The sequence below is a fragment of the Monodelphis domestica genome, chromosome 1 (assembly GCF_027887165.1).
Source record: "Monodelphis domestica isolate mMonDom1 chromosome 1, mMonDom1.pri, whole genome shotgun sequence".
Lineage (NCBI taxonomy): Eukaryota > Metazoa > Chordata > Mammalia > Didelphimorphia > Didelphidae > Monodelphis > Monodelphis domestica.
In genome coordinates, this window is record NC_077227.1 from 229781581 (window position 1) to 229807980 (window position 26400).

Sequence of the window (26400 nt, forward strand, 5' to 3'; positions counted from 1 at the left end):
GAAGTCTTCAAACCCAAAAAGGCAGGACAAGCTTAATTGAGAAATTAATAGAATCTGAGATGTAGCATCTGCCAGGGAATCCATACCCCAGGGTAGCTGCCATTATTCCCTAAATAATAATGTTCCTCCCTTCCCACCTTCCACCAAAAAATGTATGTGTATATATATATGTATATATATACATATATGTATTTAGAAGGTATGCTTCCTGGTTGTTAAGAAGAAAAGCAAAATAATTTCAATAAAATGGAAAAATTGTCTTTTTTATGCACACTAGAGAAGAAAACATTAATAGGTTGCGATATAATGTTCATAAATAATTTTACTGTAGGATGTAGGATTTGGGACAAGTTTTCCCCCTATCTTTATTAACATGAAAACATGACTTTAGAATATTGCATTTGAATTATTCAGGTCACCACCTAATTGCTTATAAATGTACATGAACAAGTCCACTTTAACAATGACCTAAAAACCCATCCTTGCAGGGGAGACAATAACTTTTTTTCCTCTTGTGTCTCTAAGTTACTAAAGGCAAGACATTAAGTGAAGATAGAATTTGCCCCACTTTAAATCCATTTCAAATGGAATGTTTGGGAGGATGATAGATAGGATTCTTCTCTGATTCCTTAGCTTGAGGCTCCAAGATGAGATCCAAATTGCTAGAAAACAGAAATCTTCCATTTCCTTCTAAGGCATCCTGATTCATTGATTCCTGGTGCCACCTCACTCAGCTCAGAGCCTCTCCTCAAAGCAAAAATGTACATTTTCCCTTTTATTCCCCTCTCTGAAGAAAAAGAGCTTCGGAAACCTGATGACGTGGTCATTGCATTTGATCTCACCCAGCTCCCACGAGAGCTTTCTATTTCTGTTAGATTCCTGGGACAAAGATGGAAAGTAAGCTGACCAGGCTTTTAATCACCAGTTTCTGTCCTCTGTTCCAATATTGTATCACTTTTAATAGCAAGATGAACATCTCCCCCCTCCACACACACACACACAGGCACACACTCCTACCCCCAGTGTAACTGCAGATTTAAAAATAATTTCATCAGCTCAGAGCACAGTTACCTAAATTCTAGTCTCAACCATCTGTAAAATAGACGGATTAAATGAAATGATCTCTCAGATCCCCTATAGTAGAGGTGTCCAACATGTGGCCCTCAAACAGCATGTGACTCATTACCCTCCTGAGTGCAGCCGAAAACAGAAAAAAATGTAATTGGGAATATTTAACAAAATAAATAAAAATATAATGTTATTTGCAGTTGTGTCTGGCTGCATCCCCATGGACCATAATGTCCATGGGGTTTTCTTGGCAAAGATATCGGAGTGGTTTGCCATTTCCTTGTCCAGCTCATTTGGCAGATGAGGAACTAAGGCAAACAGGGCTAAGAGACTTGCCCAAGGTCACACAGCTGGTAAGCACCTGAGGCTGGAGTTGAACTCGGGTCCTCCTAAGTCTGGCATTCATTCCACTGTGTCACCTAAGCTGCCCAATGGCAGCAATACCAGAGTTCAAATCTGTCTCAAATACTAGCTGCATGACCCTTGGGAAATCACTTAACCTCTCCCATTCTCAGTTTCTCCATCTGTAAAATGGGAATAATAACATCTGACTTAAAAAGGTTGTTGCTAAGAATAGGTAAAGCAGTCTGAAAACCTTAGGGTACTATATAAATGATAGCTTAATATTATTATCTGTAAAATGAGGGGTTGGATTAAACAGTCTAAAATCTTTTTCAAATCTGATTTCTATCATTCTTTGATTCTAAGGCTAGAAGACATCATCCAACCTGAGCATAAATCTCTTCTACAGCATCCTGAGTTATCATCAGCCTGAAGACCTTCAGAGGTGGGAACTGCTTTCCCTAAACTCGATCTCTTTGATGGTACAGGTAAATCAGAGTTCCAAAACCACCCTGATGTTGGAGGGAAAAAATGGAGTACCCAACTTCTGTTTCTCCTCTCACTGCTTCTAATTAGGAACTGGAACTTAATAAAGGCATTGTGACTATTAAGCTACAGGGCAGCAGAAAGCTTGAAAAAAGGAGTGACCTCTCTTTGCTAAGGGTCCAGAGAACTTGGGACCCAGAAGAGCCCTAACCCTCACTGCAGAGTACACAATGCCATAAGTAGTAGAAATATAGGCAGTTGGAGGTAGAGTGGATAGAGCACTGGTTTTGGAAATTAGGAAGACTCATCTTCCTGAATTCAAAACCAGCCTTAGACTCTTACTAACTAGGGCAACTCTTGATGCTATCTAGATTCTTCTTTTAAATCCATCTATTACACTGCCCTAAAAGGGAAACATCTAAGTGATGGGGGGATCACCTAAGTCCAGCCTCTTCCCTCAAGAGAAGTCATTTGCTCAAGATTATTTGACCCTCGGCAACTCATTTAACCCTGTTTGCCTTAGTTCCTCTTCTGTAAAATGAGCTCCAGAAGGAAATGGCAAATCACTCCAGTATCTTTGCCAAGAAAACTCCAAATGAGGTCATGAAGAGTCAGACACAACTGAAGACTAGACAGCAAAGTAGAAATGTCACTGGACTTAGGGTCAGCAAATCAGATTTGACATCTGCTCTTACTCTTTGCTACCTTGACCTCGGTAGGTCATTTAACGTCTTCATCTCTAAAATGAGGAACTTGGACTATTTAATTGCTATCGTCTTCTATAGCTCTAAATCCTGTTATTAAAGAGTTCTAAAAGGATATCCCAAACTGCGATCCTTAACATACTTTGCAATACTTGCATATCAGCTGTTATCAGTTGCTAAATAACCATATGATCATGCCATTTTAATATTTAAAATGAATTTGAACCTAAAAGATTATTAACATCTCAGTTCTGGAAAATGGCTAGTAGTGCAAGCCCCTCATTTTGTAGATGAGGTGCCTTTTTAAAAATATTATTATTACACTGGTAATAAGTAGGATCACAGAAGACTTCAAAGGAGCTTGGCTCATTTTGTCCAACTCCTCGCTTTGTAGTAAAAGGAGAACCCAGATCTAGAAAAATGAAGTGACTTTTCCAAAGTCTGGCTGGGATTCATCTAGGTCTTGACCCCAAACTCAATGACTAGAGCTGGAACTTGTACCCAAGTCTTCTGACTCCAAATGTTCCAATCAACTCCACTGTCTACCTAAATGTAGATTGCATAAAATGATTGAAGGGAATAGGGATGAGTAGTTAAAATATCAGATAACCATCCAATTCCTCCTTTTAAATCCAACTGCTACATGTCCCAAAATGGCATCATCTAAGTGACAGAAGAGTCCAACCTCTTCCCTAAAATGAAGTCATTTGCCCAAAATTTTTTTTTATTTGCAGCAGATGATTAGTATGTTTTGAGTTACTCCTTTTTATCTTACAGATCAACAAATAAGTCTTTGTTGATTACAAGTCAAATTTGGGCTACCAACATCAGCTTGGGAGAATGGGTTTGAAGATATGGTCTGTGTCCATGAAAGGGCTTTTTTTCCTTCTTCATAAAGGTAGCCAACCCATTCTGAGTAACCTTGACCTCAGTTGCACCCTCCACTGATATATCAGGTGGTTATCAGGCTCAGACCAAAGAATGTTCCTAATATGAGGTCATCACTATCTGGCAGCTTGCCTACATGTTAAGTCCAGTTCTACAAAGAACAGGATACTGTAAACAGTAAGCATATAGCATATATGCCCCAGTAGACATATATATTCATATGAAAGGTTTTCTTCACTCCCCCTTTTCTAGCCAGAGCCCTCTGGTATTATTTTCCACAAAGAATGGGTCTAACTTGTGCAGTGTGGAGAGAGTAAAAGCTTCCAAAAAATAAAGAGCTAAAAACCTATAGACTTCACAGTTAGAGATGAAAGGCTGCAGAAATGTTTATTGAATACAGTGCCAGGTTTATAAATAAACTTATTTACAATATTTCCATAAGTTGGTCCCCCATCAAAGAGGTGGTTAAACCTCTACACATTTTGATCTTTTACAGAAACTTTCAATTACAACTTTTCCAAAAAGCCATCATGAAGGGCAACTTTGGTAACAAAAGAACTACTATGAGCTTTGCTACAGAAGTGTTTAATGGTTATAATATTGAATTTGGGGAGGGGAAAACACCACTCCACATTATTTCACTACCTTCCACTGCAGATACATATGGGAGAGAGCACCTACTCTCCTAAAAGTCAAATTCAAGGGGATAAAAATTGCTAGCTAAAGGGATGGATTAAGACAAATTAGTGGATTCTAGCTGTCAAAGGATGAGCAAGCAGTTTGGGGGTGCACAATAGTCCATTTTTCAAAATGATAATTGAGTAAAAGAACAGGCTTGACCAGATTTACATTCTTTTGATTAGGAATAAATTCCCAGTATGCTGAGGGGATCATATGCTACTCCTCTGACACTAAACATATCAGCTCTAGGCCTACTGGACAGCCATTACAATATTGTTACAAATACAATCAAACATGCATTTTATAAAGAGAATATAAAAATATGTACAGTAGCGAATTTTCAATGTTTTAGGTTGCCGAAAGACACCAATTAAAGTGTGTGCAAAAAATTCATTTGTCAAAAAATCAGAAAAAGCCTTCCTTGGCAATAGTGCATCAAAAACCCATCTGAAATATCAAGATATGTTTGCCTCTCTCTCAACACCTACCCCCAAACAGATGGAGAACAAAACCAGGAGAAAGCGTTTGCCAAGTACTGAGCGGTTTTATGGCATGTCTTAGGCTAAAGCAGGATGCCAGTAGACTAGTGACTTTATATGTATATACATACATATATATCTATATATGCATATATTTATAAAGCAGGAAGGGTTAGGGGCAAGAGTAGTTGGGAGGTGCTAACAAATTCAACAGCATTATCGCTAGCCTACAACTTCACTCACTCAAAAACATCACCATATCCAGCTTCTGTTTACACCAAACACTTGATTCTTACCAAAAAAGAAAAATAAAAAATAAAACTCAGTTCCCTTTGTCTCTACCCAAACATCAGGAGGGGGGAAAGCTACCTTATGTTTGCCTACTTCTCACCAGCTTTTTTTCTTTACTTCTGCACATTTATTATTGGTAGACATTCTTTGGGGAAGGTGCTCGGGTTCAGAACAGGATGCTACTGCTCAAAAGGACCCTAAAGCTAAGAATCAAGTTTACTAAATACTCAGTTCAGACAGATTAGTGCTTAAATTAAAAACAAAAACAAAAACAACCCTTTGGTATTGGGAAAAGGGCTAGGTGGTGAAATGGAGTTGGAAAAGCTTGCAATTTGCTTTTTTAAAAGTCACCTCTCTTAAAACATCAAGAAGTCATCAACTGAGGAATTTCTTATTCTATGTCTACCTCTCCCCCTCCCTACCCCCACACACAGCAAAAACAAACAAGAAACATCACAGGATTTCGAGTTATTAAAATTCCTAGCTAGTCATTCCAGTAGCAATCCCAGCGTGGGGAAATTCCCAGCACTAGAGAGATCTGATGTCTAAGCCATTGTCGACAACCACCTGCCCAAATATGGGTATATCTCCATATATTATGGAGAAACAAGCAGTGAAGGGCTTAACTTTTAACAGGAATAACCTCAACTTCAAAGTCTTTCCAGACCTCAGGTAAGTCACTAACTTTCAGCCATTGCTAAGTATCCAAAGCAAAGAAGAGATCTGAGTTTTGCCACACCTCCCTGCTCCTAACCATCCTCTGGCAGAAACATTAGCAAAACTGCAAAATGCTTCAGGGATCAGCCCCTTTGTACTTTAGTTAGCTGCAAAGTAGCACTCATTCTCAGATTTCCCTGACAGTATCCCACCATGCCCCAGACACAGAAACTCAATAAACACACAGGAACTTGAAACCTACAAACTTATTAATTGCACAGAACTAATTTAACACATAGAAAAATCCAGCCTCCTACGAAGCATGGCCCACTTAATGCGACGTGGGTTTAAAGTGACTTTTTTTTTAGTATGAGCTGATGCCATCCCAAAATTTGGTGTCAGCACTTTCTAATAGTTTTGGTTACAGGGTTTATAATTAGACACAAAATTCACTCCAGGCTGGAGTTCTACTTACAAGCTGCGAACTAGCAAACACACACAGAGGGCACAGTTCTATTTGGAAATAAAGTAGAAAGGTAGAGCAAATGGGGGAGGAGCAACTGGGGGGGAAGGAAGGGGAAGAAAAGAGAAGAAACCCAAAGGAGATGCTTTGTGAACAGCGTTCATAAATTAGTTGTGAGTCGCATGGTGAAAGGTAGTCTTTTAGGCATGAAGAGATTGATTTAGAAAAGTGGCCTACTGCTTCTATCACACACAACAAGGATTGAGTTACACTGTGACATACTAAATCATGAATCATGTCTTTCCCATAGATGGTGTCAGTAAGAGTTACATAAAGCAGGTTATCGGCATGTTTTACAGAAATCCCACGTACATGCTTTAGAGAAGAGAGTTTCTTCTTCCGGCTGTTCTGCCTGAATCGATCACTATTAGCAGTAAAAAGGCCAACTAGACAGTTTTATTGTGTGGGGGAGGGGAGGAAGCTGATCAGTATGTTTGTTTCTGGTAAAAATCTCCAGGACTCAAAAGAGATTGGTTCTTCCTACCGGGAGGATGGAGGGGGGGAGAACCCAAAAGGTATGGGTATCTGAAGATGTACTGGTCTGCCAGCACAATCCTTCCCCTCCTCCCCCAAGCCCCAGCCTTCTGCTGCCCTGTCCCCGCTTAAATTTCAGCTTTACAAAGCATTTAAACACCACTTTAAGTTAATGGTCTTTTATTGGAAAAAAAAAAAAGACTAGCATTTACAACTTGGAATGGACATAAATTGTAATATCTCGAACAGCGATGTTGATAGTTGTGCTGAAGTCCACAGCCTACTCTGCCGGCTCCAAGTCATGGTACAGAAGGTTTTAAAAATAGAGAGTCCAAAGATGCTCCCTTGGTGAAGGTTTCTTTTCAAAAATTTTGTGTGAACGGTAACAGCCTGACATCCGTTTCACTCTAGTGCAATGCAGACAATGCTAAGCCAATAGAAACACAGACATGCCATCCAGAGTTTGAAATCATCATTAGGGTTTTTGGAGCACTCTTAAGTACAGAAGAACCACCATAAGGGCTACATCATCTTGAAATTCTGCATCCTTCAACCATTTTGCTGCATACCATCCTGAGGTAAACCAATTTTACTTTATTGTATTTACTTTTTTTTTTTTTAAAGTAAACCAGCTATGACAATTTATACTAACAAATTGAACTAGATAACCCACATGGGTACATTTTTTTATTTTATTTTTTGTTTTTCTTTTTTTTTTTAATACAAATGTCTGACTGTGCTCAATTGTCAAGCTGCATGCATGAAAAACTGGCCAGCCCAAACAGTGTAATAATCATTAGCAAATGGAACTTTAAGGAGTTCACTAAGTGCTTCCTTATCATTTAAGGTAGTAGTACAAGTACTTATATTGTAAAACTGATGTGTAACTTGATCTTTTGGGGACAGGACCACCAACCAATACATGCAGATTTTTTTTTTTGTGGACAGAAGGTACTTTTGACATTCAGTTTTGCTATACAGAAACAGAATGAATAAATGAACTTTTTTTTTTTGCAAGAGGTAAGTAAAAGATTCAATTTGATTCATCTAGAGGGGGGAAAAAAGGTGAGAGGAGGTCTTCATTTTGCAGTCATCATCTGTACGAATTCTGAAAAGACAAATAACCACAGCTTTTGGTTATCTTCAAAGAAACTTTAACCTAGTAAAATATCTTATTGTTCTTTGTGCAAAAGAAAATATTTTGCTAAACAGAAAAAAAAAAGCCACACTTGAGATCCAGTAATGGGAATTTTACCTTCATAGTTCACTTGTCCATCTCCATCAATATCTGCTTCTCTGATCATTTCATCTACTTCTTCATCTGTTAGTTTTTCTCCTAAGTTTGTCATTACATGACGCAGTTCCGCTGCACTGATGTAACCATTGCCATCCTGTGAACAGTCAATGATTGCTCGGTTGGAGAGGTTAGAGCCTTCACACAAATGTTCTACACTCAAATCATCCTCACATAAATAATTCTTAAGCTTTCCAGGGCTACACTCTGTAACTGAGTCAGCTGCAGTAAAAATACTCTAACTTGTTAAAACCAATAAAAAGCTCAGACAAATGAAAAATTCCCATTTTTGTAACCATCAGAAAGTCATACCCCAGCACAAATACAAACATTATTCCATAAAAGGATACAGGACTATTCAAAAAGATTAGTTAATAGAGACAACTATCTATTATAGCTTGCAAACAGTTTAATAATCTTCTGATAGCCTTGTTTAGAACTGCTATAATAACATATTCAGCAATACCTTGTCAAAGACTCGGAATGCCTCACGGATTTCTTCCTCACTGTCTGTATCTTTCATTTTTCTAGCCATCATGGTCAAAAATTCAGGAAAGTCAATAGTGCCATTACCTCAAATTAAAAAAAAAAAAGAAGTTAGTCAATTTTGATTTTTAAAAACGGTTTTTGATTTGTTTTGGAGGAGATACTCAATAACACCATTCCAGGACCAGAAAACACTTTTAAGAATTTTCTAGCTGACAGACCATTTAGTTTCAGGACAGCATCTTTTAATACAAAAAAGTCCATAGCTGGAGTACAAAACTGGCTCCAAAATTCCACTGGAGTATTCGAGCAACAAAACAAGAACAAAAGAACAAGAGAAATCACAATATCATATGAGTGGAGTCTTCGTGTTCCCTAGAGTCTGGCTCCTGAGCTCATTTCCCACAGGGAACAGATGTTTCTCCTTCCATGTTTGCATTCACTCAACTCAGTAGGAATTTAAAGAGACCTAAGGGTTGCTACTAATAAACCAAGCCTCACGGACTAGAATGAGCCTCAAAAAACAAGCATTTTGGCATCATCTCCTTCACTGAGTAGTTTCATGTGAAATATATTAAATCTGGAAGAAAAGGACGAAGTCCGGTGGGAGGGATTTTGAGGTTCTCCTCCTTGACTCATTACAAGTCTTTGTTATATTCTATTGTACCACTGGTCACCTTTATAAACATAAAGGCAATGACAATGGAATCATGGACTCAGAAGGGGAAATATTATGTATTTACAATATGTAATAATAATATCATTTATATCTGATCCTCACCACAACCCTGGGAGGTAGGTGATATTAATACCCCCGTTTAAAAGACGAGGGAACTGGCTTAGAGAGTTTAAGTGTGACCTTGGGTCTCACAGATGCCACCGATGCCCACACCTTGGGCATCACCACACTCATGATTTCCATGCTCTCATTTCACCTCATTGACTTTTGAGGCCCCTCGTATGATCCCCTATTTTATAGCTGAGGAAACTAAGGTCCACAGAGGTAGACTTGTCCAAGGGTCACCCAAGTAGTTGGGGAGCTGAACTGGGTTTAAACCCAAGTACTCCGATTTCTGATCCAGGATACTTTTCATTGTATCCCACAGCCCATCAATGGCCATTAGAAGCCTTTTCAGCAAATACCTTTCATTCTACAGATGTTCAAGAAATCCACCTATCTTGGACCATGATTTAAAACAATTTCTTGTATGATTAAAAAAAAATCTTTACTGCCACAATCATCTTTCAAGATTATCAATTGTTATTTTTATTTCAATGTTATCATTAATACTTCAATGAGGAAAAAAATAACTTGTTCCAAGTGATAAGCTATTAGTGTTAAGTGAAATGAATAACAAGAGGTTAAGTCTCATATCATTAGGATTTCTAGGTATGGTTGGTCATCCTTTCTGGTAAAGTTAATAAAAACATACCCTCTGTAACTATAAACTTTTTTATATTGATACTTATTATAAATTATGATTATAAATTAATATTTATTATGATATTTATTAAATTACTATGGAGTGATCAAATCTCAAAGACAAATTCTTGATATAAGTATGTTCAGGGGGCAGCTGGGTAGCTCAGTGGATTGAGAGCCAGGCCTAGAGATGGGTTCAAATCTGGCCTCAGACACTTCCTAGCTGTATGATCCTGGGCAACTCACTTGACCCCCATTGCCTAGCCCTTACTGCTCTTCTGCCTTGGAGCCAATATACAGTATTGATTCCAAGACAGAAGGTATGGGTTTAAAAAAAAAATATGTTAACATCTCATCACATTGGCTACAATTACTGCAGCTTATCTCATGGAAGTACAATTTCTATCACCACAAGAGATGAGCTTCCTTTTTAAAAAAAAAAATAGTTTGGGGATGGTAGAGAATCACCTAATTAGTTTAGATACCTAAGCATGTCAGTAATCAAATTAATATAATCCAAAGCTATTTATCATTAGGTTTACTTTCCAAAATAATTAGAATGGAAACCAGAGTTATAAGTAAACAGAATACCAGATCAGTAATGAATTAAAACGGACGTTTAGGCCTAGCTCAGGCACTTACTCTCTCCATGAACCTTAGAGAAATCACTTTTTCTGAGCCTCCCTGTCTGAGCCTCCCTGTCAAACACAGCGCCACCTTCCCCAGTCAGTAACACATGTAAGTGAAAATAAAGCACTAGACAAATCTAAAGCATATTAAGAATCCTCTGTAAACTGAACCCTTTTAAAAAAGCATACATCCCCTCAAATAAATTCTACTTGTTTGTATAAACTTGCAAATTTAATTCCAGATTATTTATCCAAGGAAGAAATTTTAAAATAAAACCATTTAGTCATTCTGAGAAAACTTGGGCTAAGACTGCTAGCCATGGTTTTACTGTTTGCTAACTCCTGCAGTCTTCCAACACTGGCCCCTCAGTTAATTTCTTCTCTTATGGGCAGTTTTCCATGACAGACTCTTCTTTGCTCGGCCCCACCCCACATTTCAAACTATTACCTGACATCTCCTCGATATTTTCTTACCTAACATATACTATAGCTGAGGTAAATATTGATACATGGCCCAGTAAAAGTGCCCACTTATGGAGACAAATGAGAGATCTGTGCCTCTACAAATGTACAGTAAGTTCTTTTAAACACAGGGGTCATTTCTACTTTTGTATTCAGCTAAGGACCCAAGAACAGGATTCTCCAGGAGAAGCCCTGAATGGCAAAATGTTTTCTGTGATTTAAAAAAAAAAGGAGGATGCCATGATAATAAAAACATGGTCATCCAGAACCTAGAAGAGTTCAACAGAGGTAACAAGAAGAATGTAACTTACAACTGCATGAGCAACACTTATAAATAACCAAACCCCAATGTTGATTCTGACTTGTTTTCACTAATGAAGAGAACTTCCAGTATGCAAAGTCCTTCTATATTTACCCACTGAAAACTCCGCTGTTAACTTTGACTTATTTACCCAGGGCCACCGAGGGGTTAAGTGACTTGCCCAGGACAACATAACTGGTAGAAGGATGTCAAGTTTTCTGGACTCCCAAATTTCCATGAAAGTTGCTTCAATACGGAAGGACAGTAAAAAACTGCCCTTTACTAGGTGCAGATTCCACGATTACCCCCATGAAAGATTATAAAGACATAAGCAATTCCATTAAAGCCCTTTCTTTTATGTATTTACTCACAAGCCTGAAAGACAGACTTAGAACGTGTTCTAACTGGAGAAAGTTACACAACACTGGAGCTCATTCATGCTTCCAAAGCCCTTACCATCAGCATCCACCTCATTGATCATATCCTGTAATTCTGCTTCTGTTGGATTTTGACCCAATGACCTCATGACGGTTCCAAGTTCTTTTGTCGTGATGGTGCCATCGCCATCTTTGTCAAATAGGGAGAAGGCTTCCTTGAATTCTGAAAACAAAAGCCACCATATCAACTCAATCTAGGGTTCATAATCAGGAACGCTTAAATGTCTGAAGCTTACTTAAACAAGTCTTTCCTAATTATTTGAAAAAATGTCCCCACAAAAATACTCTTAATTTTAATCATAGTATCATAATTTTTTAAATCATAGTATCTTCTCATAGCAGCCTGAAACTCATACATATCTACTTGTGGTTATATTTCCTTTCCAAAAACAGATTTGTGAATTATTGCTTTATATATGTATACTTATTATTTTTTATCATATGTATATATGTTCGTTTGTAGTTTAATAGTCACTTCCAGGTATGTTCACAGGCTATTAGAGAACAGAACTAGAGATCTCTTTCAACTCTCAGACTTTAAAAAGTCTGATTTTTTTTTAAAGCTTTATGTCATTATAATTTCTAAGGTAAAGACCAAATATGAATAACCAGAGAATTATTCACACAGGTCTGCAAAAAATAATTTTGGAAATGAGACTACCTTAAATAAGAATTTTACAGATATGAACAAAATATAACTAAAGTAAAAAACCAAACCAATTCTGATTAATGACTTATTAAGAGACTGCTTTCTAGCTTTATTTCTCAATCATTTTAGCTGCAGAGATCAAATTTGTTCCATTTCCATTTAGGTTATTTCATGAGAGCACAGATTTTCTAAATTACTAAAAAATATAAGGAATTGAGAAATCTCAACTAAAACTTCAAAAGATACCTGATAGTTCAAACTTTTTTGAAAGAAACATTAGTCCTACCTTACTGGATTCATCAGTTAATAAACCAAAGAAGTCAAAAGGAGCAAATTAATCAGTTTGGCTTATTCTTAAGCAGCTCCCGAGGAACTTGGTGAAGTAGGAAATTCAAAGTTAAATATCATTCAGCAATCTTCATTGCATTATTTTCCTTTCATCTAGTAAGTGTTTATTATGTTACATGGGATGTTATTGCTTTCTTTCATCATGGATCTAACTCCCAGAAAGATTGATTATGCCTTTCCATTCAATAATCACTAGCTCTGCTCTACCAAATGATATTCAGTGATCATCAGTGATACTCACCAGCGATCTGCTCCTCAGTCAGCTGATCAGCCTACATAAAGAAAAGAAGAATGTTAAACTCGAATGCACAAACAGTTTAGGATTAAGAAGTCATAGGCTTTCCAGTTATATTAAAAGTATTTAAAAGCTTCTAAATTCAATCTTGTCTGTGATTAGTACAACAGCACCTGGTACACAGTAGGCTCTTAAGAAATGTTTGATTTTTCTTCCTTGCAGGCCCTGCAACCAAAACATTACTTAGAACGAAAAAGAATCTTTTGCAAAATCCTAAACCAGCTACCAGACCAGAAACTCAAGCAACAGGCAATATACTGCATCAAACTGTAAAATGTATTGCTCCAAGAAAATGACAACTGCTATTTGGTAAAGTTCTTTCTGAATTGGTGGCTTATCTTATATGCCAAGAGAACTTTAACTAACCAGAAGAGGTCAGTGCTTGACTTGATATGTTATGTGAAAAATGGCACCTCTGGTGGCAGAATGCTAAAAATGCTAAAAATCAGCAAGTTAAAAGGGATTCACAGAAAACTGAGATAGAAGGGTGCCATCTACCGAATCACTCATAGAGCTTCCTACAGCAACCACTTTTTTCTCATCCAAGAAGTGACCCAGCCCAACTCTTTGCAGCTTGGGAACTAACAGGATCATATCCAGGTCTAGGCTTTTATAGTACCTTGAGTACTGCTGCTGGCACTCTAAATACAGGTTATGTAATTATACTGTATTGGATATAAAAGCATTTTAATCCATTTATAGGAGATACATTTAAATGGGGTAAAAAACCAAATGTAAACCAATGGCTTTGTCCTCCACCCTCAAAGCTTCCTTTTAATATAACAAATGCTTTCTGATTATTTTAATTAGGCAGTTATTTGTTAAAAAGCCTACCATTTTATAATGCTCCCAGCCAAATTACCATGTGATTCAGTGACAAAGAGAATGTGTTTTTAACTTAGTTCCTATAGAACACAGGAACATTAAGGTTATTGAAATCTACACAAAAATTATTCATCTACCTTTCTCTTGGGGAAAGAAACTATTATGTTTTGCTGTATATCATGCACCTTATCCATTTTAAGAGTACCACAAGATTCTCTTATAAGAAGAAAACACAGCTGTAAATGGCAAGAAATTTAATTTTCACTTGGTGGTCTATAGAACCCCGAACAGTAAAGCAAACAGAATCAGAGAGCAAGATTTATTTTTATGTATCTTGCTTTCACAATTAAGGAAACCTTATGGACATACTTGCAGAATAATTCCATACAGCTTCTTCCTAGATAAATCAAGTCACGCATTTAAGAAACATTTCTCTCCCAGGGCCTTCACAAGCCTAACCACATTAGAACCTAAGTTTTCTGATTAGTAAACAACTTGGAAGTGTACACTCTTTCAGCCCCAATTAATTGGTTTTCTTTGATCAAGTGAAGTAGTCGTTATGATTTGTATAACTACCAGAGGGAGATCTTTATTGTACAACAGAAAAGGCCACACCTTATGCTACAGCCAGGAAGAAATGAACTGCCAGCTCCACTTCACAAAAAAAAAAAATTATTTAGCATATTGGAGCTATTGAAGAGTACATGGCCATTATAAAGCATCCAGCAGTTTGCTTTCCCTAAGCAACTGACTCCTGACACCACCCCATTGCCCTGACTACCAGGGCAAAGGTAGTAACACTGGAGCAATAACCCCACCCAGCCAAGCCATAAAATCCTGTCCCAGTGATGTCAGTTATCCCTAGAGGAGGAGGGGTGGTGATGGAGGAAGGGGGTTGTGGAAAACACACACCCAGAACGGCCCATAATCACATTTGGCAATCTACAGGCCGGCAGGAACTGCACAGAGAGCGGAAACCATGGAGGGCATCTCCCTCCACAGACCGGGAAGTAACATTAGCGCAGTGTAGGAAAATGCAGTTGAAAAGGGAGCACAACCACGATCAAGTGCATTGATGACTGAATATTAGGAAAAGTTAAGATAAGGAGAAATTGGGTAAGACTTGGAAGATTCTAGAGATACCTGGATAGCTAATAAATAAGTGTCTGGTCCCTCGGGTTATAGCAATAGGGACTTGGGAGCTTCCCCTTTCCACCCACTGCAGTCGCTGTGTTCACCAAGGTCCAATAACCCCCACTCCTCTTTTATTCCTCCACCTCCCACCCCCTTCTGGTCTCACAAGCCGGCAAACCGGCGACAACCTCCCCCAACACCCTTCATCCCACTCCGCAGCCGCCTCCTCCCAAAGCAGAAACTTTGCAGTCTCTAATGGAAACGAAGCTGCTCGCCAGCTCCCCTCAACCTCCTCCCCCCCTCGCCTTCCCCGCCCCAATTAGCGCGCAAGCGAGAACGCTTCTCTAGGGAAGGAGGAGATCTCATGATGTAACGAAGCCCACAAATGGTTTTACAGCTGCGTTTTTGGGGTAGGAGGAAAGGGACACATTGCAATAACTGCAAAGCCCCCACCCCCCCTAGGCGCAGTGCAGCTCGGCAGTTTCCGTCCTATCCAAGTCTCTCCCCCTAAAATTTCCTACATCGCCGCCCCCCTATTCCTCCCTTTCCTGCCCCCTCTCCTAACTGCCCTCCCCCCAACTCGCGTCCTGCGAGCACAAGAATGGTGGAGAAAGTGGGTGCCTCTGGTCCAGTCTTAAAGGGGTACACTTGGGGATAATCGGGAAACAAGTACCAGTGAACGTATACTGTATCTGAGGGTGGCGATAGTTCTGAAGGTACAAAAGCCCCAAAGCCCGAGGTCCGGCCCAGGCGTTATGCGCCAATGGCTCATTCATTCTCTGTGGGTAGCCTGGGAGGAGAACGGGTACATCATTTCCAGCATCCAACCTCGCTGCCGTTTCCCCAAAGCTAAACTGCAACCCGCCCCAACGCCCTCCCCCACCCAAGCACGCAGACACACAAGGCAATCATCTCCCCCTCCCCCAGCTGCTGCCCTCCGACAGCCTCCCCCGAGGTGAGAGGCGCGCTGCAGGCAAGGCACTGCAGGCAGCTGGGGGAAGCGTGCGTTGGTTGCTGTGAGGGGCTAGGCGGAGAGAGAGGAAGGGAGGTAAGAGGAGGGGGTGGTTGGACTACAAGAGAGCGCAGATGCTGCAGCAGGTCCAGCGCCCATGCAGCTCCACAGCCCACGGCGAAGTTCAGCAGTGGGGGGAGGGGGGAAAGAAAAGAGGGAATAAAAATTAGAAACTCCATTGCAAGGGAAACACACACACAGAGCAATTCCAAAATGCATCCCTCTTATTCGCACCTCGTAGCGAGGACCAGAAAAAAAAATAAAACTAAAAGCCAAACCCTTCCTCTACCGAAAAAAATTAAAAGCCAACAACAAAAAAGGGAAATAAACTAAGAACTTGGAGAAAGGGGGGAAATGAAGCGCAAGCAGCTGCTACGACAGCAGGAGCCACCCCAACCTACCATTGTGCGCGAGAGGGAAGAGAGGAAGGAAGGAGCAAATGAAGCTTCTGTGGCCGCTTCTGTGAGGATCCTGCTGCACTAACGCTGTAAGCACCGTCCCTACTGCAGCTCCGGCCTCCGAGGTTGCTAACAAGGTTGTTGTAGCAGTTCTTGCTGCCGCTGCTGCTTCTGCTGCTGCCGCTGCTGCTTCTGCTGCTACTACAGCCGCCACCGCCACCCGAGTAACGGAGCCGCCTCCTGCAAACGACTTCCCACTGCAAGCGCTGGAGGTGTGATCCTGCGCCTCAACCCGCTCTATATATAATGCGATGTATCCCTCCGCCGGAGCCTGGGGATCGCAAGCAACCAGAGAGGGAGAGTGGTTGCGGCGCGGTGCGTAGCCTCGCCCCTAATACGTTCTCCCTACCCGCCCCCCTCCCTTTTCTTCTCCACCCTCCTGAGGCTGGGCCCTCCTCCTCCCCCCTCCTCCTCCTCCTCCTCTTCCTCCTCCTCCTCCTCCCCCTCCTCCTCCCCTCCTTCTCTTCCTCCTCCTCCCCCTCCTCCCCTGCTCTGTCAGCTCGGCTGGGCAGCAAGAGGTAGGGGAGAACGAGGCATTCCCTTCCTTGTACCCACAGGCTTTAGCAGAAGGGACTGCACCTTGGCATGAATCGCAGCAGAGAGCTCTAGAATTTGGGTGGGAATCCAGCACAGTGGCAGGGAATGATAGAGCATAGTTGGTTTGCAGAATGTCTGCCTTTTGTCAGTGTAAGATTTGGGTGGCATAGGTGCCCTGCGATAGCCAGAAAAGGTAAACTCCCCGCACCCTTACCCCGAGATCCTCCTGCCGCAATACTTTGCCTCCCTACTGGGAAAGATGCCCTTACTGGGATGGGGATGGGGAGGGGGGGAGGTCTCTGTACAACTCAGTCTCAACTTTGCTTGCGTTGACATTGCAGATTGCTTCTTGGGACCTGCTCTAAAAAAACTCTGTTGCCCCTAGTGCTACAAAAACTGCAGGAGAGGGGATTAGGACGGGGGGGGGGGGGGGGGGGGGGGGAGTGGCGGGGAAGAGTGGGAGATGGAGTCAGACTAGAAATGAAGGTGCATCAAATGTAAACCAACTTCAGAGGTATGCTGGGGAAAGAAAAACCAAACTGCAATTTTATGGTGGAAGAAGTTGGCTGGAGATTTTCTCTCCATATTTTTTTTATAGTTTTGAAGGAATAGCTGGAGGCGGGAGGGACTTGCTTAGGTTGTCAATTAAACTTAAAAATATTTAACAGCCTAATTCTTCTTGTCTTTCCACTGAATAGTCCCTTCGGTAAACCTGAATTACATTTATCCCTCCTCTTGCTGCTTTTTCATCATTTATCTGTGAAAAAACACCGACCATTTCAGTTCTAAGGGCACCAAAATCTAATGCATTAATGGCTTTGCAAAGTCATGTTTTTAAAACATATATTTTACTTAACTGCAGCAGCTTTACAACATATACATAAAGAAGAGGTGAAGATTAAAAATCCAGAATTCCACCTCTTCGTAACTATGGCTTAATCACATTCATAACTGAGACTGGGCCTTCTAAAATGGCATTTTATCTTTAAATTTACTTAACCTAAGACATATTTTAAATTGTACTGTAAAGTAGTAAAATGATGTTTTCAGTCATTCAAGCACAAGCCTTTTTTAAAAAATCTTGACAAAATGCTATAGTTTCACTTCTTGCAAAGGCAGACCACAGAATTTGATCTTTTGTTTACAAGGCCAGGGCAACAGTTGCAAGTTATCCTTCGCTTAGTCTTACAGAGAACGTTGCAAAGTGTTTGATTGACATAGTAAATCAGAGAGTGTTTTGCTTGGTTATGTTTTCATCTGACTGCAGAAAAATATTTGGAAAAGAACATGAATATTCCTGTACCTTGCAGAGATCACAGGATTTAAAAGGATAACCCCGTGCAGGCCACCTATGCAATTATTTGGAGTAGGATTATAAATTTCTTAATGGATCTGCTTCTAGAATGCCATAGAAAGGCTGAATCTGTGGCTCAATTTAGAGGGATTTCTGGAACAAACTAAAGATTACCATATCCTTCCTTTTTCACTTAGGAATATATTATTCCCTTTACAAATCTATAAAAGAAATCTTAATTCTGTGTTCACAAGGAGTAGGAGATGTGGGAGGGGGAGGGGGAAATCTTAATGGGAATAAAGTGCATATATTAGTGAGAAAATTATAAATAAGAAAGTAAACAAAGAAGGGGCCTATCAAAACAATTCAAGGAATATTAACAATCCAATGTTTTATAGGTCTGAGGATATGTCTAAGAATGATTCCATTGCTTAATAATTGACTTAACTCATAAGATATTTTGTATTCACCTTTTTTTTTTCAGTTTTCTGAGAATAGTTAAATGCAACTTTTTCATGTCATGAAAGCCTAGTATAAATTTATTTAATAGTATTAAAAATAAACACTATTAAAATGTAAAGCAAATTATGATTCTATCATGTCTTTGTAAAGTTGGGTCCTTCTGGCTTTAAATTTTATTTACTCTCTAAAATAATATTTTTTTTCTTCTTTTTGACAATTCACTTAGCCTTAATTTTCTTCAAAATACAAATTGCTGCAACTTTTTTTGTTTTGGGAATGTGTGTGTGTGAGAGAGAGAGAGAGAGTAAAAGAGAGAGAGGAAGGGAGGGAGGAAGGAAGAAAGATTATTTTTGCTCAAAACTCAATCTCCAAAAGGAAAATAATTTTTTACTTAATATGCTAACTGTAATTCTTTATAGTATATATCAGTTAAGGGTTTCTTTAGGTCATTCTTTAATATGTGAAAGCTTATTTTAGCTGTCAAATCTGTTGGGGGGGTTTTAATGAGGTCATGCTTTATACTAAGTGTTATGGCTTGTTTGACACATTGAAATATAAGAAGATCCAGGTGACTTGCCCAAGATCTTACAGTGAGTCAGTGCTGGAGCATAAAGTAATTAAACTTGTGCCTTATTTGCTTCTTCCTTTAAGGTTCCAACATTAGATGTTATATGAACAAATCAAAATGATTCCACTAGTGAAAATCTTTCAAAGAGCGTTTTAAAAATTGTTCTAATTCAGGAGGTAGATTCCTTCTGGCTGGCAGACTTCTCTTTACAATGGACACAATTTTTTTTCTAAAGTCAAAGAGAATCTTGAAAGTTAATACAACTACTTGATTCTGAAGATAAACAGGAAAACTGGCATGGGAGCCAAGAGGCCACAGTTCTAGTACCAACTTAGCTCCTAGCTAGCTGTGAGCTTGAAGTCATTTCGCCCCTATGTGTTTCAATGTCCTCATCTCTTAAATGAGGTTATACTACATAATCTCTAATGTGCATTCCAGCTCTAAAGATTCCACATCTATCTTATGAATTTAGATCATAATTCACTAAGGATTTTAAAAATTCATGTAACTATGTGAGAAATTTAAGTGGAACTAGTCTTTATGAAATTGTTTAAATGTTATAATTTTTTAAAAAATGCAAAGTAGTATGGATACAATGAACTGAGCAATGTAAAAACACAATTCATAACAGCCACAAAGTTCAGGAGGGGATATGGAATATTGTGCCAGCATTCCCTCAAGGGGTAAAATACATTACAATAAAACCTCCCTTAAAGTCACAAAACTATTCATTTGATCAGTTACTTATAATATTACTCCCATAGAACTGTTTCATTAACACTTTTACCTTACTATTATGCTTTTCGCAGAGCCAAATAATAATAGTAAGTGAGATATTCAGTTTAATGACAAGAATTTATTAAGTACTTGTCACATGCCAGGCACTATCTTCGATCTGAGACCAAAAAAAAAAAAAAAAGCAGTCTCTGTCCCAAAGGAGCTTACATTCTACTGGAGAAGCAATATGTATGCAGATAATACATATGAAATCTTTACTATATTCAAAATAAATTAAAGTAATTTGAACAGGAAGAACCAATAACTGAAGAAATGTATTTGAGGACAGTAGTCACTGGCCAGAGTCAAGAAGATCTGGGCTTGAATTCTATCTCATATAATTACTAGAAATGTGACTCTGAAAAAATCATTTATGGTCTCTAGGCCTCAGTTCCTCATCTGCAAAATGAGGGGGCTGAACTTGATGGTCTCTAAGATTCCTTCTACCTCTAAATGTATGAGCCTATGGCAATAGGTTCTCTCTAAAATATAAGTAGCACTGCACTATTACATTGCATATTTATTTCAGAGAACCATAAAATATTAGCTCTGAAAAGAATCTTAGAGATTATCTGGTATAACCCAACTTCCTCAGCATACATATGAAGAAATGCTCAGAATTGACATGACTTGCTTGCCCAAAGTCACACAACTAATTTACTGGCACAGCCACTAGAACAGTGAACTAAAAATTCCTAGTCCATTGTTATTTTCATGTTAGCCCATCACATCCCATCTTGACATTAATTATCTTGAAGACATCTCAGAATACAAGTACTGAATCAAGAGAACAATGAAAACAAAGCCAGAAAAAGTACAGCAATGATTAGAACTAAAACCAAACCAAACTGACACTTGCAATGTTCAGAGTCTAATGGCAACTATCTCACATTTCAGGTGTACCACTATCCCATGTTCTGAGATAGGAACTTTAAGTTCATGTACTACACAGAAATTGGTCTCCATGTATTATAAGAGATTTTCAAGAAAAGGCTAGAGACCACTTGCTGGGGATTTTATGAGAGGACATTCTTGTTCAGATATGGATTAAATTAAATGGACTCTTAAGTCCCTTTCAAGTCTTAGATGTTGTCATTCTGTAAATATATTAAAAAGCATCTTCAAAATGTCATTCATTGAGAGAAATCAATTTAAAAGGATCTCAAGTTGTGCTTTATTTATAAAGTAGTCCTGCCAAATTTATTTATAAAAAATTATTATAATGTATGATCAATTATTCATGGATGAATTATCCACAGTTTGGTTTCCCTGGCCAACTAGTGTCCTTCTATGTTATCTCAGGGAATACACAAGAATTTAACACACCATAATTATTAAATTCAATTTGTACTCTCCTCAGAATTTCAAAGTAAAATATAAAATTTTAAAATTAACTATTATTTTAAGTTATTTATACTACAATTCTACTTTCTGATACTTTGAATGATCTGTGATTTGATCAGCATGGCTTTAGCTCCTAATCTCTTACAGATAGTTATGGCAAAACCCCACCCCAAATCCCCACCATATAGCCCAACCTCTGATGAGTCCTTCTGACATGCTTAGCTAGACTAGTACTACCACAGTAGAGACATGATCCATCACCAACCCATATTCAGAACCTTGACAAGGCTTATGGTTCCATTAATATAGCTTTCAAGAATTCAGCATACTTTCTATGCTTCTATATAATCAGACATCTAAATTGGACAGAGTGACTTTCAGAGACCATCTAGATCAAGTCCCTCATTTTAAATATGAATAAACAAAGAAATGACGTCTCATAAATTAGCAAGTGGTAGAGCCAGTACTTGGACTTAAATCATTTATATTGAATTCTGTGTTTTATGTGAGTTAAGCTTAGATTTATGTCTGTACAGGATTATGCACTTTAGCCTTTTTTTTCCCCATCAACAAGAAGATTTATTTTTCTACTTTGAAATTTACTGTTATCAATCATGCACCATTCTAAAATACTTATGCAATAGCTAAATTTTAGGCCATGTCTATGTGCTATTAGAAAAAGAGTAGCAATCTAATAAATACAGTGACTCTGTTTCTATGTAATATGTTCTTCCATTTAAACAAGTATTTATTGGGTTCCCACTAATTGTCAAGCACTTTGCTAGACTGGGGTTATAAAGACAACTTGACATAGGTGCCCCATATCGATACATGTTAAAGCTACCCTTCCAATTAACATATATATATATATATATATATATATATATATATATATATAATGAATTAGAAGAGCCATATTTCCAGTGCATACCATAATCTTTAATTTTACAGTCACTTTAATTTCAATCTATATCCATTTTCTGGATAATTGAACTTAATACAAAAAGTTATGTAAGTAGCTAACCAGATATAATATTTTTTAAGTGCTACCTTTTGCAGCTCTACTCTGTTCTCTACCTTCTTAGGAATAGCTTCCCAAGAGGGTCCAAATGATGACTTGGTGTCACTATATCATAGAGTAATGTCTCAATGTCTTTCACTACCACCCAACTGAATTTATTTGGGAAGAGTTGGGTTAAGAACATATTTTGTATGGCTTGTCCCAGGCACAAAAATGGCTAGTTATAGCACTATTGGTTAGAGTATTAACCAAGCTTTAAACATTCCAGATTTCTCATTATTATTTGGATTACTACATTAGACATATTAGAATCATACTTTAAAAGAGTATCTACATAGAAGACTCATAAAATCTGCATTGGAAAGGACCTCAGAAGTTAGACCAGCCTGAAAGCATGAATTCTTTCCACAATATTCTCAAGAAGCAATCATTTAGTTTTTTCTTAAAGACCTCCAGTGCAACCTCCCAAAGCAAGGTCTTCCATACTTGTCAGTCAATACAAACTACTTACTAAATGCCTAATATATGCCAACCACTGTGCTAAGAGGTGGGGACATAAAGAAAGATAAAAAAGAGTCCCTACTCTCAAGGAGCTCACAAGCTGATGGGTGAATAATAATTATGAAAAAACAAGCTATATACAACATAAATGGGAAATAATTAACAGAGGGAAGACACTAGAATTAAGATGGATTGGGAAAAGCCTCTAATTCTTAGGAAGTTTTTTCTTATGTTAATCCAAATTATGTCTTCCTGAAACTTCCATCCCTCTAGTCCTAATTATATTTATAAATAATATATATATAATATAATATATAATATAATAATAAATAATATATATATAAATATAAGAAATTCCTTCAAATAATTGAAAACAACTATCAGCCACTTTCCCTTACCAAAGAAATTTTTTCTTCTTTAGGATAAACATCCTGATTCTTACATGGCATGGTTTTACATCCTCTCAGTATCTCAATTGCCTTACTTTGGATGTGTTCTAACATATCAAAGTCTCCTAAAAAATAACTAAATGTAGTATCAGAGATATGTTTGCAGAATATATTCGAAATATCACTTCCTTCAGTATGAATAGTATATACAGATATTAAATGATTCTAAGATTACATTGAGTGAGTTAGTATTTCTAGGATAGTGGTACCAAGGATAAAAGTTATAGGGATAATAAATGGATCTATAGGAGTATGGATGAATACACTTTCCAGTACCAATGGTAATATGAATTTGATTGTGGTTCTTGAACTGGAAAGGAATAGGGGCAAGGAGCGGTGACGATGGAAACAGGTAGAGGGGTCAAGGCAAAGTATCTGGGGAGAAGATGGCTAAGGAAGAGAAGCATGATCTTACCTTAGCATGTAGTCAATGATACGGGGTCCTCCTCAATTAGTACAGCAAGATCCCAGGAACAGAGTTCTAGAGGTAAAAGCTCTCCAAGGCATGGCTTCTGGTCCAAGATAAAAATTGGCTGGAGCAAATTTCATCCTTTTGGCTTTAGGCCATCATTCCAGCCTGACAAGAACTCTTTTGGTCTAGGTTTCACCATATTAATCTCCCAGAAGATTATTACTTCTCTTAAAAACTTATAGTAATTTCCTAATGCCTACAGGATAAAGTTCAAACATCTTATTCTGGAATTTAGGGTCCTCCTTGATCTGGCCTTACTGTGGCTTTATCTCTCACTAGTTGCTCATACAGAATGGCCTTGTAAAAAAAAGCCCAGGGCTTAGAGTCACAAGACCAGACTTCAGTCCCAGGTCTGACACCTAGTAACTGGGTACTTTTGCCAAATCGCTTAAATTCTGAGTAATACAATTACTTCATTTATAAATTGGGGATAATAATACTTACCCTATCTACCTCATAGAGATGTATGGGAAAATTTAAAAAGGTTCTACTTGCTGTCCCTCAATTTATGACTAATGCTTTATCACCTCTGTATCTTTGTTTACAACATTCCCACTAACTGGAATATCCTCCCATCCCTTTTCCTTTAAGGTTGAGTTATATTCAACCTTCTTAAAAATCAAAGAGCTTGGAAGTGCTTTAGTTCAACCTAAAGGCTAGTGGCTTGTCCAAGATCTTATGGATAGTTTATGTAAAGCCACAATGCATCTAGACAAATAGCTCATTTAATTTAGTCTCTCAATATATATGTTTTGGACAAGCACTGCAGGGAGATGATAAATTGAGTCCAAAGGATAAAAGGTTGAGTTGGATCACATTTGGGAAATTTTGCAGGGCTTTCAATAATCTCAAATGGCTTGCTGCCACGAAAGCTCATCTCTTTAATAACAATGTTCTATTGGTACTAAAATAATTAGATGAAAGTTCCTAGTCTTTTGTTTTGAACTTTTGTGCTGAGTTTCTATGTGGACTAATGGACACAAATCACACAGAAAAAGAAGATATGGTGGGACTATGGCATGCATTGGTAGAAAGAATGCCCATACTAATGAAATGATGGATTCACAAGAGTTTGAAAGTATATAATAAATGCCTACTTCATTCAAGGCACTGTGTTGGGTCCTAAAGGGAATGCAGAGAAGCATGATGTTGTTCCCATACTCCAAGAGTTTACATTCCAGGAGGGAAAAGAAATAGATACTAGAAAAGGGTATTAAATATATAATGAGTGGCATAGGCAATAAATGCTTTAGAAATTCAGAAAGAGATTACCCTGATTGGTTAAGGAAAGCTTCACTAAGAGGCAGGATGTTATAATAATAAAACTCACATTTATATCATTCTTTGAGGTTTACAAAATGCTTTCTTGAGAATAACTCTGTGAGGCAGGTGGTAAAAATAGTATCCCTATTTTACAGAGGTAGAAACTGAGACCCAACTTCAGTGACCCATCTATGGTCACAGTTCAAGTAAGTAGGTGTTTGAGCAATACTGTTTGATGATCAACTGTGAAAACTTGGCGATTCTCAGCCATGCAGTGATCTGGGACAATTCTGAAAGACTCATATTGGGGAATGCTATCTACCTGAAGAGAAAGAACTGTTGGAGTTGAATACATGCAGATCAAAGCATACTATCTTTCACATCAATATATTTATGGTTTTATTTTGGGGTTTTGTCTTGTATGATTGTGCTGTTACAATGACCAACATTGAAGTGTGCTTTGCATGATAATAAAAATAAATATTTTTTTTAAAAAAGCAGATGTTAGGTATATTCACCACCTTTGAATTTTTCATCTATTGTGTTTCTCTACTGGAGGTGGGTAGACCAATCTCTTTAAGTAGACTCAACTTAGGAGGTTATAGGTTAAATGAAACTATCATAAAGTCTTCAATGAATGGTGACGATGGTGGTGGTAGTTGTCCTTCTGGTTGTCCACTGGTGATGTCTTTTGACTCCACAATAAATTGGATTTAAATGAAGCAGAATTGCACAAAATCATCTGCTTCGCTCCCTCTTCCAGAGTCATCAATATCCAGCGGCAAGACAAAAGTCAAGACAATCGGCGATGACTTGGAATGCAGCAGATGACCTTAGCTTTTTCAATGTCTAACCAAGCTCTTAAGTACTCCATTGGGCCTACTTCATCATGTTTTCATAGCCTTTGGAACAAACTGTTTTCATCTGCCCCTTCCTCTGTAGGATATCTACACATGCTTCGAGTAGACAGCCTCCTAAGTCACAGGTCTGTTGGTTACCCTCAACCTGGTTTAGCCCATTTACTGAGACAGTTTACCAGGGTGTAGCTGCTGTGCATGCTTGAGTTTCTTGGAGCCACAAGTTAGAGCAAGGTGACAGGCAGACACTAACAGAGGAAAACAGCTCTGAAAAGGGCTCAGCAAGCCCTCACACCAGATACTAGTCTTCCCTGAACACCCTGTATACCCCAATCAATGAACAAACGTATTTAAAAAGCTCTACCATCAGTAGAGAACCCTTCTTTTGTTCATATTTTATTTAGGACATATCATCACTGAAGACCATAGATTATCATAAGAGTTAGAGTTGGGAAACTGAACCCTGGAGAGGTGAAACTATTTGGCTATAGGGTTGCAAAGAAAGTAGC

General features: G+C 38.4%; 1 protein-coding gene across 1 annotated transcript; it reads right to left on the reverse strand.

Moving 5' to 3' along the window:
• Nucleotides 1-3849: 3849 nt before the first annotated feature.
• On the reverse strand, nt 3850-16724 carry CALM1 (calmodulin 1). Its single transcript, XM_001371471.5, has 6 exons — nt 16290-16724; nt 12864-12894; nt 11645-11788; nt 8354-8460; nt 7849-7984; nt 3850-7701 (listed from the first exon to the last, which is right to left on the reverse strand). The coding sequence occupies exons 1-6, from the start codon at nt 16290-16292 to the stop codon at nt 7673-7675; spliced, it is 450 nt and encodes a 149-aa protein (XP_001371508.2). The 5' UTR covers nt 16293-16724; the 3' UTR covers nt 3850-7672.
• Between the last annotated feature and the right edge of the window lie 9676 nt (nt 16725-26400).

What these genes read in the sequence shown, in the direction of transcription:
- CALM1 (XM_001371471.5), bottom strand. An exon ending in GACTGAGGAGCAGATCGCTG is followed by an intron (nt 11,789 to 12,863) that starts GTGAGTATCACT and finishes TTTTGTTTTCAG; the next exon opens with AATTCAAGGAAGCCTTCTCC. An exon ending in CAATGAGGTGGATGCTGATG is followed by an intron (nt 8,461 to 11,644) that starts GTAAGGGCTTTG and finishes TTTTAATTTGAG; the next exon opens with GTAATGGCACTATTGACTTT.